General features: G+C 36.2%; 3 protein-coding genes across 9 annotated transcripts in view; 2 read left to right on the forward strand and 1 right to left on the reverse strand.

Annotated features, from left to right (window-relative positions):
- Window positions 1–775: 775 nt before the first annotated feature.
- On the forward strand, window positions 776–6,172 carry LOC123865656 (intraflagellar transport protein 52 homolog). 2 transcript variants are annotated; one of them, XM_045906851.1, is made up of 9 exons: window positions 776–1,109; window positions 1,340–1,557; window positions 2,379–2,514; window positions 3,185–3,333; window positions 3,964–4,112; window positions 4,469–4,616; window positions 4,918–5,021; window positions 5,280–5,401; window positions 5,730–5,870. In XM_045906851.1, the coding sequence occupies exons 1-8, from the start codon at window positions 997–999 to the stop codon at window positions 5,361–5,363; spliced, it is 1,101 nt and encodes a 366-aa protein (XP_045762807.1). In that variant the 5' UTR covers window positions 776–996; the 3' UTR covers window positions 5,364–5,401; window positions 5,730–5,870. The 2 variants fall into 2 exon arrangements, with proteins under 2 accessions (XP_045762807.1, XP_045762806.1); XM_045906850.1 differs by having other exon boundaries at window positions 777–1,109; window positions 5,260–5,401; window positions 5,730–6,172.
- Window positions 6,173–6,246: 74 nt separating this feature from the next.
- LOC123865653 (complement factor I-like) lies at window positions 6,247–11,831 on the forward strand. The gene is made up of 7 exons (XM_045906844.1): window positions 6,247–7,210; window positions 7,461–7,608; window positions 8,520–8,681; window positions 9,141–9,234; window positions 9,341–9,499; window positions 10,781–10,851; window positions 11,566–11,831. The coding sequence occupies exons 1-7, from the start codon at window positions 6,442–6,444 to the stop codon at window positions 11,738–11,740; spliced, it is 1,578 nt and encodes a 525-aa protein (XP_045762800.1). The 5' UTR covers window positions 6,247–6,441; the 3' UTR covers window positions 11,741–11,831.
- Window positions 11,832–11,996: 165 nt separating this feature from the next.
- The window catches only part of LOC123865649 (nucleolar protein 4), a 177,689-nt gene continuing 172,892 nt past the window's right edge, over window positions 11,997–16,793 (reverse strand). For all 6 annotated transcript variants that reach the window (XM_045906834.1, XM_045906833.1, XM_045906832.1 and 3 more), the window contains one exon: window positions 11,997–16,621. In XM_045906834.1, the coding sequence (XP_045762790.1) occupies window positions 16,395–16,621 (227 nt within the window). In that variant the 3' untranslated portion in view covers window positions 11,997–16,394. The remainder of the gene's footprint in view (window positions 16,622–16,793) is intronic.

Consider the following 16,793-nt stretch of genomic DNA (forward strand, 5'->3'; position numbering starts at 1 on the left):
TATAGGAATCATCAAACTTACGTCACGTAAAATCTTAGGCTGAGATACGGCCTTAGATAACGTGATAATTTTATCCGGTCCTCTTCATTGAAAACGCACCTCAAGAGCTGAGCGGAGATTTGTTTTTTCTACCAATCAGATTATAGAAACATGACGTAATTATTACCACGTTATGTACCTAATAATAACCTGATATGTCTATTGAATAAGTACGACGCTTCAGTGGAAACGCACCCTTGACACAGGCTTTGATAATATACCTATAAAGTAAAAACTTTTTCAGCTACAAAGACATATTTTACCTTAGCCGCAATTACATTTGGAAGTTTTACTCACGTAAGTAGCTTACATGATTAACTTACGACAAAACTAATATAAACACTTATAAAGTGATTAACCCTAGTGTTGCTGCCAATTAATTACGTAAACTAACTTACGTGAGTAAAACTTACAGGTGTAATTACGGCCACATAGGAATCATCAAAGTTACGTCACGTAAAATCTTGGGCTGAGATCTATACACCGTACTTCGACTTAGCTCTGACTTAAGACACTTTTAAAACGAGATAGCGTTATTTCGCTAATATAAATCCGTCTCTATTTAACTGAACGTTAAGTCAGCAAAGTACGTTCTACAGATGTCAGCCTAGAGCCTGGCCTCGGAGTCGACCTGAGGCGCGCCGAATTCGTCGAACCGAAACGCGATGACAAACATTTCGATTCGGCCATTATCTCTAGATTCGGTGCACTGCAGAGCGTCGCTATTCGACGCAGTTCTATAGCAAACAGGTAATACGTGGTGGCAAATTATTTCGATTCGATTCGACTCGCCTCGGCGAGCCAGTGGACGCCAGCCTTTATTAAAATTCATTACCATGGCAACAGAATAGGCAACAAGGACAACAATAAACACAACAAAACAATGTCATTTCTTAAAAATAGTAAAAAGTCGTGAATAATTATTTTACAAAGTTAACTTAAGTTTGTTTTATAAGAATGAAGGCGATAGACACGATACTGTTCGATATTTCCAAAAATGAACTCTTCAAAATCAATGAGAATTTCAAAATGCTGCATCGGAAGTTAAAGAGCGCTTGGAAGGTCATGATGTGGGTTTGTCGAAGTGCTATTAGTTTTTTCATGGATTTAAGATTGAACTGATACGAAACTGTCTAGTTGGTGTAACGGCTAGTTTAATTGGTTCCGCATCATGAGGCCCCTAGGCGGGAAGAAAGTCCTAATCTAGTGCAGTAACTTGTCCCTTTTACAGCGTGAGTAGGTAAGTAGGTAGGTACCTGCCTAGGTAGGTAGGCTAAACAATATTATGATTTTATTTCAGAAATCGGGAAGAAATATCTCCTCACATACTCCAAGATGTAAAGATCTTGGTGATACCAGGACCGCAGAATGCATTTACAGATGACGAGCTCGCGGCGCTGAAAAGTGTGGTAGAAAGAGGAGACTCTGTGTTGGTGATGATGACAGATGGGGGAGAGGAACGTATGAACACTAATATAAACTTCTTCCTCGAAGAGTATGGAATTGTTGTTAATAATGGTAATTGAGACATCGTATTGCATGCTAGAGACAAAAAGTAGCCTAGGTGGTTACACCACTCCTTGTTTTTTTTTTTTTTTTATTCACTATAGGTAAGCGCTTGACCACAATCACACCTGATGGAAAGTGATGATGTGGTCTAAGATGGGACGCGTTTACCTAGAAGGTGCCTATTCACTCTTGTTTTAAAGATACCCGGATTGTAATTGGTAGGAAACACAGATCGCGGAAGAGTATTCCAAACCTTAGCCATGCGTATGAGGAATGAAGACGCAAAACGTTTCGTGCGTGTAGATGGGATGTCGACGACATAAGGATGGAAACTCGCCCGACGTCTTGCGGTTCGGTGGTAAAATGGTGAAGGGGGGACAAGATCGAAAGTTCCTGTGCACACTCTCCGAAATATATCGTATAAAATACCGATAAGCCGGCGACCTTACGGCGGTGATCGAGTTTTTGTTTTTTTTTTTCTCATCTGGATTTGTTTCTCATCTGGATGTGAAAGTATCATCAAAATTGATTCAACAGTTCCCAGGATTAGGCCGGATAAACATACAGACTTGTTGAAACGTGTGTTGATTTCGATAACGTGTAAATATAGTTTTCAAAGCCTACATACAAGGTGCATGAGGCTAGGGCAGTGCAGGATAAGCCCAGTAAGTAGGTATCGCGCAAAAGAGGCACCAGCGTACGTTCGTCAGTTGCGCTGAGGATTGCCTCCGAGGGGGTTTTAGTGGTCCCCGCCTTCCTCATCAAAAAAAAAATAGGCGTGTGCTTTACAGAGAAATTAAATAATTACTTATTATTTTTGGAAATTCCAGATTGTGTAGTCCGAGCTAAGTATCACAGATTCTACCACCCTAAAGAGTGTCATATATCTAATGGCATCCTCAATCGAGCGGTGCTGAAGTACATTATGAAGATGCCAAATTATATCAGCGAATCTGATGACTTTCTGTAAGTTCTCCAAGCAAGTCTGGTTGATAATCTCATATCACCATCATGATCAACCCATCGCAGATTACTATAGAGCCTTCAGAATGAGAAGGGGGTAGACCATATAGTCTGCCACGTTGGCCCAGTTCGGGTTGGCAGACTTCACACATATTTGAGAAGTTGAGAACATTATGAAGAATTCTCAGGCATGCAGGTTTCCTCACGATGTTTTCATTCATTGTTAAAGCAAGTGATATTTAATTATGTAAAACGCACCTAATTCTGAAAAGTTAGAGGTGCGTACCCGCCGCCCAACCTCCCTAATAGAAGGCGTCGCCTATCACTGCTTAGCTGGTACAGTCTATGTATTATACCTAAGTATGTATAATACAAAATTCTTCTTCGGAGTTAACTACCGCTGGTTTCTGTCAGGTTGATTAAATCAACGGTCGACTAATATGTCTCAATGTTACTCGCTATATGTTTTAGCTCGGTCCTGACCAAGCTAAACCCTGGTCACAGAAACAAGAACATTAATCATCCTAGATAATATTTTCGTGTAAAATTTTACTGTCAAGCCAATTAATTCGTAATCGTTGGTAGATAAAATCATTGCTAAGTTGCTAAGTTCTGGGCTCTGGCACATTGTTGCCATTGAGGAAATTTTATTGATGGTCTGATTGTGTTTTAGAGAAGACCCGCCAACACCAAATTTTGTCTATCCCTATGGCGCAACATTGACGGTAAAAAAACCCTCTGCAGCAATGTTTTCAAGCAGTGACGTTTGCTATCCTGTGAAACGACCAGTTGCAGCTATGTACATCTCAGAAAAAAGTGGAGGTGGGTAGTTAACGGTGCATAATTTTAGTCTCAATTGATCAATGGGCAAAGAGCGGGCTGAAATCCGAAAGATGGAAGGTTCTAATCCATCACCCGTAGCACTCTATTCTTGTACGTACCTACCCCTAGCACAAATTTTTGACGACCTCCCCAGCGCAATTAGTGTGAGCGTGTGACCTTAAGCAGAAGAATTTAGCCTTATAAGCAGGGACAATTAATTTGAGCATTAATAGATAATTTGTGAATTGTGTCTGTCCTGTCTAGTGGTAGCTTTTGGATCTCCCAAAATCAAAATAATTTATTCAAAGTAGGGGTGCACCTTTTGATAGTCAGATTTGTGATAAAGTGGTGATAATTAATTACGAAAACTTAAACCTAAAGCTGCGAGGGTACCAAACGCGCCCAGGTCCCGTCAAAGCCATGCCGTCAAGTGACTTAGCGTTCCGGTACGATGCCACGTATAAACCGCTTAGGGGTTTTATTAATCTGCTACAAGCTTTTCAAGTTAACCCGCTTCCATCTTGGACTGCATTGTCACTTACCACCTGGTGAGATCGTAGTCAAGAGCTCAAGTATGTGAGGGGTAAGGGTTAAACAACGCAATGTCAAATAGTATTTTAATAATTCCAGGAAAGCTCTTCGTCATCGGATCTGGGCATTTCTTCGCGGATCAGTATTTAGATAGCGAATGCAACGACCTTATTCGTGAAATGATTTTCAATTATCTTGGAGGCGTCACTGACTTTCATCTGAATGCCATCGATGTTGAGGACCCTGATGTAAGTGTATAGAAAGCAGAAACCACCATTTTTAAAATAAATTCTAAGGGCCGTAAAGTTGAGTAGAAACCTGTTACACAGAGGCATACTTACTTTTTGGAAAAAAATACGTTTTCTGGGTACCTCCTGAACACAAAAAGTGAGAGTCGAAAAACTTACTATCTTACTATCCGCGAAAATCAAATAATTCCCAAAAATTTGTAAAACTTAAGGTCCAATTTCACCAAACATTTAACTCCTGTTTGGCAGATGACATACCCGATTTTCAAAAAGGAGAGATAATATTAGAATCTTTGAAGATTTTAAAATTAGGCATAAATTTGCTAGATTTTCATTTTCAATTTAAATTGTTGCAGATCAACGAATACCGAACTCTGGGGGACACTCTATGGCTTAGCTCGGTACTACTGCCAGAGCCAGCCAGCGCACCGCCTCCTCGCCTTGCACCCTTACATCCCCACGCTCTTTTCACCTGGACACTGTTCTCGCTCAATCTTTCTCATTGTAAGTAGGTACCTATTGCCGAAAAAATTATATTTTGTAGTAAAATTCCACAATAAATAACAATTCCATATTCATAATAATAATAATTCCAGAATTTAGACTTAGATTTTTTGACCTTTAGAGGTATCTACAAGTTCAAAAAATCTGTTAAATGTATGCTCCTGAAAAAAGCCCTGTTACATACACAATCGAAGATTATAAGAATGATGAAAAAGCGTGGGTGGACACAGCTGAAATTTAATTATCCTACTCTTAAGAATTTAGAAGGGAGTTAAAATAGGATTATTTTGTACTGTTTTAGTGCCTGAAGTGCTGGGATTATATGAAGAGCTTGGCGTAAAACATGAGCCGCTAAGGCTGATAGCTCCACAGTTCGAAACACCTTTTCCACCACTGCAGCTAGCTGTAAGTGATCTGCTATAATTAACTTTTTTTGTCCATTTTCTTCTCTTTCACTTCACTTTTTCAACTTTTATAATAAAACTGTTACTTGATTTACAAAATTATGACTACTCAAATGACCTCTCATAAGTTAATTCGAAAAGGAAAATAGCCCCAAGATTTGCCGTAATAAAAATTCTGGCAACGTTTCCCTTCAATCTTACTTGTCATCAGGCTTCTGATCGAAAAAAACTATTTTCAGGTTTTCGCGCCAACTTTCAGGGATCCCCCTCCGCCGCCATTAGAGCTCTTCGATCTGGACGAAGCGTTCAGCTCAGAGCGGTCGCAGCTCGCGAGGCTAGCTAACAAATGTCTACAGCCTCTGAACGCTAGGATGGGACAAGGTATATCTATATACACATATCTTACGTGCCTACCTGCTTATAAGACATAGCTAGGTCGTTTCGAAAATTCTTAGCTACAGAATAAATACAATCTCTTTTTTCTAGAAACTATTTTCCTTTCATTATCAGTTTTTGGATCAGCCCACGTATATTGGGTAAAAAGAAACGAGAAATGTTTCGTGTAAATAGATACACCATTGCATTACGCCCGTATTTGTTTTGCTACTACCGTGCACCTTGATAATAATAATCGCCTACTTAGTACTTTAATTTATCATATCCAAATATATCATCCAATCATAGAGTTCTCCAAAATCTTTATTTACAGGTGACGGCAGACTAGAAAACGAGCTGGAATATTTCGTCCGAGAATGCGGTCGCGCAGTCAGACTGTCTCGAGCTGTAACCACCGACGACGCGCCCGCTGGCAAGCACATCCTGCACCAGCTCGCCGTACAGCTTGCTACCTTCAAGAAGATCGCACCGCGAGATTGAAATAAAACCTTCAAATGAATATCATTTATTCAGACACAATACTAAACATAATAAGTCTAAAAACTAAATAAAATGAAAAATTAATGCCTGAAAAATTGTGCGTTATCGCGATTCCGATCGAGAATATATTGATGGTATTGACAGGCAACAGGGTTGTGGCGACCTTGTCAATACCATCAATATTGATGTTTTTTGAAATTCTCAAGACGCTGAACTTGAAGTTCAGTAATAGATTACGTCATGAACTGGTTGAGTACTTAGTTTTAAAGTTTATACTATAAGCTAAACTTACAAGATCGATTTGTTTTTCAATAAAATATTTATTATGTCTCAAAAGTTTTATTTTGATTTAGAAATAAGGACCGAACAAACAGTTTCCGAACATATAATTCTTGTTTTAATTAAATCAAAGTTGTTATTGACATTGCAAATGCTATGAAATTGAAAAGTTATCGCTACACTGACGAATATAACCAAGAATGCATAAAAATGTCGTAAAAACTTTATTGTCTAAGCTTGAAGTTTAAACAATTCTCAATGGCACCATGAAGGCACTATTGGTAATACTGGTCATATGCACACTGTATTTAACTTTAGACTGCGCTAATGAATTACGTGATACAAAAATCGCCATTAGAACGTATCCAAAGAAAGTGAATACAACATTACAAAAGGGTATCCAGTTAGTAAACTCCAAGAAATTCGGAAAATTGGGAAAATATGGAAGCCATAAAGCTAAAATTAAGAAGTCTCTTGTGAAAAATAATACCTACACAGCTTTCCCACCGTTCGCCGAGAGGAAAATTAACGATGTTCCAGAAAGTATTAATTTCCAAGGTAATGCAGACAGAAAAACGCGTGTAAAAAAGGTTTTGCCAGATTATGGAATTCCTTTCTTACGAAGGAAAAGGTCTGCTGCCGCTCACGTTAATACGACAGGAATAGGAAAAGCTACAGAAAATAATAAAAATGTCAAGCGAAGAAAAATTAACAAAAAGCGAATAAAACGCAAAGGTCTAAATAAAAATACAAACAATTCATCTTTAAAAAGAAATAAAGCAAAAAGTAAAACAAAAGTTATTAAGGGTAAAGTTCCTTATGTGATAAAGAAAACAAAAAAGAGAAACATAAATGCCACAAAATTGCGAACCGTAAAGCGTGGTAAGAAGAGGCTGTCTCGTAACCTTAAATACACTAAAACCAAAAATCATACTAAATTTCTATACCCTGGGCGAGACCAGATAGGACCTAAAAAGCCCTATGCAAGGAATCCAAAACAAGATAGAAGAGTGACAAGGGAACAAGAAAAGAAAGGTAAATCTTGATAATTCATTGTAAATTCAAATAAAGATGTACCTAACAGAACTTTAAACGCGTTTACTTTCTACATCAGTAATCCTAACTCCCTTTATCTAGTAAAGTAAGCGGGAAGTAAACAGTATCAACCGATCTTGTAGTTAGTAGTAGTATTTTAGCATATATCAGTATTTTTGTCTCAAAATTAAATAAGATAGAATTTCGAGGTTTAAACAAAAACTAAAACATGTTCTTATCTGTTTCGTAGTAAGGAATAGACGTTTGATAGCCGGGAGAGACGCTATGATACAAGACTACCCGTATGTGGTGTCCATTCAAAAGGACAACCGGCATTGGTGCGCGGGCGCATTGCTTAACCCCCGTCTTGTTATCACAACTGCCAATTGCGTATGGAAGTAAGCATTTTTATGTTATACTTACATTTTATTCAGTTTACGGTTTATTTTAAATTGTTATACTATTGCTACACTTTCGTGGTAGGAAACAGTTCTAAACAGTTTACTGGAATAGGAATGAGTACGGAAATTTCACTGAATTACATACTTTTTACTTCTACTTGTTTTTAATATTATCGCCATTACTTGAATTATCTTACAAATCCAAATCGCCAATGGTACCTATTCTGAATAAATGGCTTCGATTTGACTTTGATTTCTATATCTGCACAATGGAAACATTATTCAATTCTAGCAAAGCTTTAAACGATATATTTTGTTTGAGAATCTTAAATAGGTGGATCTATAGGTAATTTTCAAACAAATCCATCAATGATCAGGAATCTACATAGTAATGAGCTTAAGGTTGAAGAAGGAATTCAAAGGTCATAAATAACCTATAAGAAATTAATTCTTCTTTGTGATTTAAAAGGGATTTACCTGCCGATTTTTAATAGAATAATTTCCGAGCATAAAGATGCGTCAAACTGGTTATCATGGGATGAAAATAGTCCAAATGATGATATTAGAATCTTGTACAGATCACCCTTTCTTTATAAATATCTGCTACTTATATATTTTACTAGGGGATGCCCGCGGCTTCGCCCGCGTGGATTTCGATTTTTTAAATCCCGTAGGAACTCTTTGATTTTCCGGGATAAAAAGTAGCCTATGTCCTTTCCCGGAATGTATCCCAACTCTGTACCAAATTTCATTAAAATCGGCCCAGCGGTTGGGCCGTGAAAACGTAGCAGACAGACAGACAGACACACTTTCGCATTTATAATATTAAGCAAATATTAAGTATGGATTTCTAAATACGTACCATAGCTTTTAATTTAAATATTTTGTGTTATTATGCGCATTTCTAGATCAAAGCGCATAAGTCGGATGCGCGTAAGAGCTGGTAGCAGGCATATGGACAGAGGTGGTCAGCTTGTCAAGATCCAGGAGGTGGTCAAACATCCCAGGTGGAGTATCCGCACGCTACCTGACAACGATGTGGCTTTGTTACTTCTAAATAAGAACATCAAGTGAGTTTGCACAAGACCTTTTTAAAATCCTTATCATCGTTATCGTCGTTTCAATTGAAGACGTCCTCGTAGGTCGTTCTTGTAAGGATTTCACAAATCGTAGGTAGTCTGGTGCCGCTTTTGTCCAGCGGCTTCTATTGTGGTCGTCATTCATAGACTAGTTTTTTCTTAGATTAGGTACAAAAAGAGAGAGATGATGTTTACCAAAAAATATTCACCTCATACTTGATATTATTCCATTCTGGACCCGAATCTGAATAATGTGGAATGCCCTTCCCTTTAGAGCTATTTTCAAATATGAGGAATAACACAGGTATAACACAGGTCGCAAGGACTGCCTTGTGCAATACCCCTATGTAAGTCCGTCTATTTTCCGTAAATAGATAGATTTTTATTAATGCCCTAGATTCAATGAATAATCATGAAGAATCTGTCATATCTATTATACCATAATCCCAGATTTTCAGATTCAGTACACGGTGTAGATCTTCCGAACCGTGCCATGTGGCCTGCGTTTGAAGATGTTTGGGTCACTAGCTGGGGAGCTGAAAGGGTAAGTTTATTCGCTGAAAATATCTTCAACTGACATATTGATGCTCTGATGAGGCGTGAATGAGACTACGCGCAGCTCTCAACTCAAGACTCTTTGTCTTTTTTAGCGCGACGGCATATTTAAATCAGTGGGCGTGACCCTGCAAGTGTACCACGCGATGTTGATGGACCACGATAAGTGTAACAACGTCACTATGCGCTTCGGTGTGGTCGTGTCGCACAACTTTATCTGCGTCGCGCAGACTGGGAGACGCGCACCTTGCACTGTAAGAATTGCATTTTTATTCGATTGCAATTGATCTCACCTTCAGTAGGCGTGATTTTGCAAGTGTACTACAAACCACGGGATGTTGATGGACCTCGATAAGTGTGACAACGGCACCATATGCTTCAGTGTGGCCGTGTCGTACCACTTCATAATAGGTATGTGCCGCGCAGACTGGGAGACGCGCAACTTGCACTATTTTTAAAATTTTCATACGATTACAAGCTAGCGTTTGAGAGCCATCTTCTTGACGTCAATCAGTAGCTCTGACGTTGCAACCAGGCGATGTTAATTGACCACGAGAACTGCTTCAACGCAGTGACGGATTAACCCTTAATCAAATTAAGCAATTGCCTAGGGCATCACGTCTGAGGGGGCACCAGAAGAAGCACAAAAAAAAAATCCGCCCTTAGGGTATTACGTCTCACTCACGTCACCAAAAACCACACCAAAAAGTGTTTCTAGGGCTAATTTGAAAATTCGCGCATTTTAAGTTGACATAGAGTCCGATCTAGAGTCATAACCCCACTTCCGCTTGCCCACTCGCTGCCCGCTTGTGCATTCGACAATTCGATTGCCCTCGAAAGCCGCAAGGCGCATTTCAACAAATAAATAAATTATGCTTTGGTTTTTATTGTTGTCGCACCTAACTACTCCACTTCTAAAGTACGTTACATCTCATCATCTTATTTTACAAAAAACTAATGTTTTTAGGCGGTAAAGGTTTAAAGACCGATTCTAGTTTAGTTGACATACGGATAGGGGGGCCCATAGGCATGGATTGCTTAGGGCACCAAGTAGTCTTAATCCGTCACTGCTTCAACGGCTTTCGGTACTATCGCAATTTTATTAAACTTCTTCGGACACGTCTCGTACGTGTAGCTTATTACAACTCGTACGTGAAACTTATTACAACTTTTGTAGGGATCTCTAATTTTTGAAAATAAAATATAGCCTATATGTCACTCAGAAATAATGTAGCTCTACGGATGAAAGAATTTTCATAGTAGGACCGATTATGAAACTACACTACAGAAACTACTGTTCCACTACTACTACTAGAGTGGAACTACTGTTCCAGAGATTAACGCCTACAAACGAATTTTACTTCTTTATAATATTAGTATAGATAAGAGAAATCTTGCAGCAATTTTAAAAATATCTTAGGAAATCACATCATCTAGAAATGTGCATCGGAAAATGTTTTAAGAATGTGCTTTGGATGGGTTCTTTACAAGACTTAGTAACAAGATATGGCGAAAAAAAATTAATCTTTTTGCAGCGGGATACAGGCGCTCCAGCCGTGAGTGACGGAATATTATGGGGACTCGCGTCGTGGGGTATTCGGAAACTGTAAGTACCACAATATTCAAGTCTATCTTCACGTTCCGCACTCAGATTAAGGATCGGTCTCTGCTGCGCTCCGATAGCGCCTTAACTGAGTTCTGTCAAAAGTTACAGGACTCTGGATATTTTATACGTAGATGCTCTACAGAGGTGACGGAAAACATCATAAGGAAAAAGTTCTCTATAATCTTCTCAATGGTGTGTGAAATTTACTAATCTGAAATCAGCCTTAATATTAAATATGTAATCCTGAGGATGGGGGCCGGAGGCGATGGTTAATGTTGAGGAACAAATTTTTAATGCTCTATCATAAAAACAACTATAAGCACTCTTATATTAAGTAGTTCATCGTATACCTACTGAGTGATTGCCGCGCCCGGGTGGATTAAGGGTTTTAAAATCCCGTGGGAACTCTTTTATTTTCCGGGATAAAAAGTAGCCGGGATGAAAGTTATCTCTATACCCGTCAAAATCAATTAAACGGATGAACCGTGCAAAGCTAGCAGACAGACAGAAAGACACCCTTTCGCTTTTATAATATTTGTATGACTTTTTATAACTTACCTACGTAAGTTGGAAATTTTTCTTACGTGAGTAAAACTTACAAGTGTAATTGCGGCCATACGTAAAACCTTTTGTGTGAATTTACAAACTGCGAATTTTTCACCATTTTAATAGGTGAGGTTTGCCTATTATATATTTGCGTTATTTTTGTTCAAGATGTGGTACAGAAAGATATCCCGCCATGTTCTCATACTTGGCATCTCGTTCAAATCTGGACTTCATCACCAATGCGACCCATTACCTAATGTCCGACAAGCGGTACTATCCGTATGGGGACAGGTTTGTTATCGACAGGACAGGTCCTACCGAGACTCCTGCTACTGTTTACTGAGTTTTATTAGTCGATTTAATTTAGAATAGTCATTTGATTTATTAATAGTCATAGATTGTACATAAAAATTATATGTCTTAAAGGATCATAATATTTTGTTTTTCTTCGACGTTGCTTCTACGGTTGCTTTTACGCAAAGTACGATGCCGTAGATAAAGGAGATTGAAGTACCTATTCTTTGAATAAAATTATTGACTTATTACATTGGGTAATATTAAGATTGTTCGCATAAATAAATTCAAAGTAAAACAAATAATAATTGTATATGAGCATATTTAATATTTTCTTTTTCAAAATTGTAAAACTCACATTTTGAAATTGCAAAATTATAACTAAATTCTCATATCGTTTATAGTAACAATCGCCATTTTGTTTACTTCATTTCTGTATTACTCTCAAAATTAATAATAATCGTAAACCATTTATACATCTCTAATAATAATAATATATAATTATTTTAATGTCTAACAAATTCATCTCAACTTTTTACCACGATTTCCGTTATTTTTCGTTATCCCAACATCAACTTTCTCATATTTCTAATCAACTTTTTTTATAATACCCTAAACATACTTTTTACAAATCTCCATTTAAGTACAAGGACTACTTTCTTCTTTCTAATGCACCGAATTACACAAGTTTTAGAAAAATATTGGAATGACTTGAAAACTAACGCAAAAATCCTATGATCTATCTGGTTTAGCGCGCATAATCTAATCACAATTTCATTCCAAAGCGATTTTTATAAGAAATACACTTGCGTAGCAAATGTTTAGAACACTGCATAGACTTACCTTTACTGGACGAAATTAATGATATCTGCAATCTGTTGATAAGTTAGTTAGCAACGTTGTTATTTGTCAAAAATTATCTGAAAATTATATGGCATATAATTTTCAGGTAATTTTTGATCAGCATTTGGGGCATGGTAGTCCGTGCCCCAGATGCTCTTTTTTGACAAATTAATAATAATGTTGCTAAGTATTTTATCGGCGGATTACAGATAGGTAGATTGTTATTATTAATTTTGGCCGTAAAAGTGCAATCTTGCAATCCATTGTCAATCAGTTACGCGCGCCTCTAACTTATAAACAAAACTTACAAGAACTCATCGAATATAGAAATACATAATTATAAACAATTAGAATAATCAATTCGGATCTTTGGCAAATTTTTCATATTCAAAAGTGGATTTACAATTTTTTTTTAAACTGGCACAAGCTTTTATACTATTGAGAAAAATTGGCAAAGTGGAAAAACTATTGTACATTCTGTGTAGAACCGCACAATTTTTGACTAATATGAAACATAATGCATTTTTAGGACATTTTCCAAAAATAAACCTACTGTTTATTCAAAGGTACCTGAAAATGAATTTATAGTTCATTATGTCCTAAGTAACGATTTCTTAGATAAATAAAATAATAATTATTAGGTACTCGACTTTTTAAACATTTTCTGTCGGCATTGGTAGTTTTCATAGATTTTTTCAAATAATGTTTTTCCATTGTAAATATCTAGCGAACTAGCGAAAACTACACCCCCAAAAACGAAAACTAGGATGTACTAGATATTAGTCAAAAATTTGCAGTAGCTGAGTGAGCAAAGAAATAAGCGTTTATTTGAATTATCATCTATTTTATGTATGTGTTAACTTATTTATTAACGAAAACTATTGTCTATTACACTATTGCATGAAGAAAAGTAACTACACTGGCCGAAAATTATACTTGTACCTACAGTAAAATAATATTATAAAAAGACAGTTATCTTAACTAACAACGGAATATATGTAAATAACATTACGAGGTATCTCAAAATTTACAAAAAAGAATTAGGCCCAAAATAGAAACTTTTTACCAAGAAGGATCTTTAATATGTAGTTTGTTTCCAAAACGTTGAACCCTAATTTGTACACTGTAAGCATTCCCTAACACTAACCCTAACTAGAGTACCTGGCCATAAAATCTATGGTAACAAGTATTATACATAAAGATCAGATGTTAATTGTACTGAGCAAAGCGAAAATATTGACGTAGGTATTTCTAAATATTATAACTAGCAACACTGCCACTTAAATTATTATTAATTATTATCATAAACAAAAAAATATCGTTTCACTATATCAAAATATATACAAAAAAACTTAAAAAAAAATATCAGTGTTGCAACAATAATTATAAAGAAAAGGCAAACAAAGTAATAAATTTGGATGGAGCCAATCACGATACCGTATAGTAGATATTATTTTGAATTAATATTGATATAATAGAAATATATTAATCGTTTGTAAATACAACTACAGAACTATTAGTATGATACAAAACAACAAATAAATTCGTGCTTCTTAAATCTAGAATGCCATTTTAAAATCTAATTTTAGACTCTGTTATGCTAAAACTTACAAAGACAATTTAATAATGTATTTCGATCACCAAAATTATAATTTAAATAATATAGTAATCAGCTGCCGCTAAATTTTAATTACTAATCTATCGCACCAGGCAAGAAATTTTTGACCTTACACTAAAAACTCCCTGATTTTTTTCTTACATCTAATTATACACAAAATAATTTTGTACTCTTCGACGAGTTTAGAATGGCAACACTTTTTACAATATGGCAGCTTTGTACGAACGCCGAATACATATTTTTGTCAAAACTCGTAAATCTTATTTTATGGAAATTCTTAATGAATGACGAAGAATGACTTTCTTATATTTATTTAGCTATAATTAACAAGATCTTATCATCTTATCGCTAACCACTCAATTGTTTTTGGACAATAGATTAAAATTCCATAGTATTAATTTATGTTTTTGGACCTGAGTCAGGTCGCGAATGGGACGAGGTTTCAATGGTTTATAAGATTTTATTATGGAAAGAAGTTAAGGGTTAGTTTGACTTCAGCAAGTTGTTTTATACAGCTTACTTATTTCCAAATTAATCAACCACAAATTTTTATCACTTACCTCAAGCTCAAATACCAACAGCTTAATTTTCGTCAGCTAATTTTACTTTGTTGAAATTATTTGACGCTTCCTACGGCCAAAATTAATTATTATCAATCTATTCGTAATCTGTCGATAAGTTACTTAGCGAGTCGTTATTATTAATTATCAAAAAAAGTCCATACAGCTTTCGAGAACCTATCGACCGATTAATAATAATTATTATAGATAGAATTGAAAAAATTAAATCTTTCGACCGTGAGAAAATAAATATTAAGTAACAATATATAATACGAGTATATTTTATGACAAAACGTCATTTTTGTGTACTGGCTACTTCATAATAATTTAACTGAAAAGGCTAATGAAATATTAATGAAGTATTGATTTCCTGTTATTAGGCCATTTACCTGCTCATTTTAAACAATGACAACAAAATATGAGAGATTCATAAGATGACTAAGGTAATTTTACAAGTAATCTGCCAAAAATGTACTTATGTAAAAGAAATGGATATTTTTATTGAAATTGTTACCCAGGACCTTACCTCAAAATCCACTAGGCCTAAATTAGTCTGCATTAAATAGCAGCATTGCTATGCCATATTACTAGCAGGAACTCATTTTATTGCCTCATCCTGAAAGGCGACCCGTTCTTGCAACAGGTTGAGATGTTAATGATGAACGATGATTGCTAGCAGTCGTTTGCAGCAAATGCAATTAATGTTTAACTTTCATTTTTTTAACAGTCAAAACAATGAAAGTTAAACATTAAATGCATTAAAACTTTTAACTGAACTGGGTTATTGGGTCAGAATGTACAATTTTTGTATCTTATTACATGTGTTTTTTAAGTACTTCCATATCCCTTTCTAAAAAACTATGCGCCAATACAAACTTCAAAGTTGTTTGTTACTGAGCGATATTTGAATTTCACCTTTCTAATATTATAATATATTATAATTAAATAAAAAGAGGTCATAAGTACCCCAGAAGCAAGACTTTGACAATAAAGAGCTCGTTAAAAGTTTAACGGGTAGGTTACAACGGGGTTTTAATTCGATAAATAAAATTAAATACTTAGTTAATAAACAATTCCAACAAACCTCTAAATTGACCGGAGTAAAAGTAGTGCTATTATTTTCACAATGTCCTATGGAAAAGGATAGTTTCGACTTTTGCGCAGGACTACTTTTAGATTCATATATTATTGTTTTGGAGTACAATCGAATTTGTCTTTTGCTTTCTTAAGATTTTGCTCTTTGGGGCTCCACAATTTCCGCCCGCTTCCCACAAGTCTATCTCTACAGTTAACACACGATCTAATATTGAATCATTGAGGTCCCTTTATTCAAATCTTTCATCTAGTTCCGTATACTGACGAGTCAATATTCCCCATTCTGTTTATAAAATAGATATAATAAGCACCTAACTTTAATTTGTATTTGATGGTTTACAACAATCATTCAATACTGATCGTATATCAGCGGAATTTACTTATAACATTATAAAGAAACCACAAAATCAACTGTTATAAACATTTTCAACTTCGGTCACCAACTAGTGGCCAAAACCAAGATCGCCAAATACGACGACGTTTGAAACAAACATTTTTGCCAGAAATTTCTAAAATTGCACGCAATTGTCCATTCAGAAGTACCCGAACTTGAATCCGAATAGATCTGGAAAGGGTTTGGGTGTGTCCTAGGGTTGGTTCAGCAGTAACGCCTCTAATTCGTCAGCGGATCGAAGGAGGAAGGCGGCCGATTCACGGTATCCTGTGATGAGCTGCCGTACCGCGCCTACTTCTGCTCCAGACAATTTGTGTGAGAGAAGCGACTTCTGGCTCCCTGAGCCTGCTAGAGACGATGACGTAGATGTCGCGTGTAGTGGTGTGGATACTGACGTTTTGAGCGATAGATCTGTAGGGGCTGAAAAAAAAAATTTTTTTGGTTAACTGTAAATACGTAAATTCAAAACAAAAGATGTCATCGGCTAGGTAATCATTTATTATCGTGGAAAAATGCGTCTCCTTTGATTTTCTTTTTACTTGGGATAACACCTAGAGCTAGATAAGGACAACCTATATAATATGTCTTCTGG

This window comes from Maniola jurtina, chromosome 5 (genome assembly GCF_905333055.1).
Source record: "Maniola jurtina chromosome 5, ilManJurt1.1, whole genome shotgun sequence".
NCBI classification, from domain to species: Eukaryota; Metazoa; Arthropoda; class Insecta; order Lepidoptera; family Nymphalidae; genus Maniola; species Maniola jurtina.

Coding starts and splice junctions, on each gene's coding strand:
- LOC123865656 (XM_045906850.1), top strand. CDS start 997: ATGAAGGCGATAGACACGATACTGTTCGATATTTCCAAAAATGAACTC. Junction 1,110..1,339: donor AGCGCTTGGAAGGTCATGAT/GTGGGTTTGTCG, acceptor ATTTTATTTCAG/AAATCGGGAAGAAATATCTC. Junction 4,113..4,468: donor TCGATGTTGAGGACCCTGAT/GTAAGTGTATAG, acceptor AAATTGTTGCAG/ATCAACGAATACCGAACTCT.
- LOC123865653 (XM_045906844.1), top strand. CDS start 6,442: ATGAAGGCACTATTGGTAATACTGGTCATATGCACACTGTATTTAACT. Junction 9,500..10,780: donor GGAGACGCGCACCTTGCACT/GTAAGAATTGCA, acceptor ATCTTTTTGCAG/CGGGATACAGGCGCTCCAGC. Junction 10,852..11,565: donor TCGTGGGGTATTCGGAAACT/GTAAGTACCACA, acceptor TTTTTGTTCAAG/ATGTGGTACAGAAAGATATC.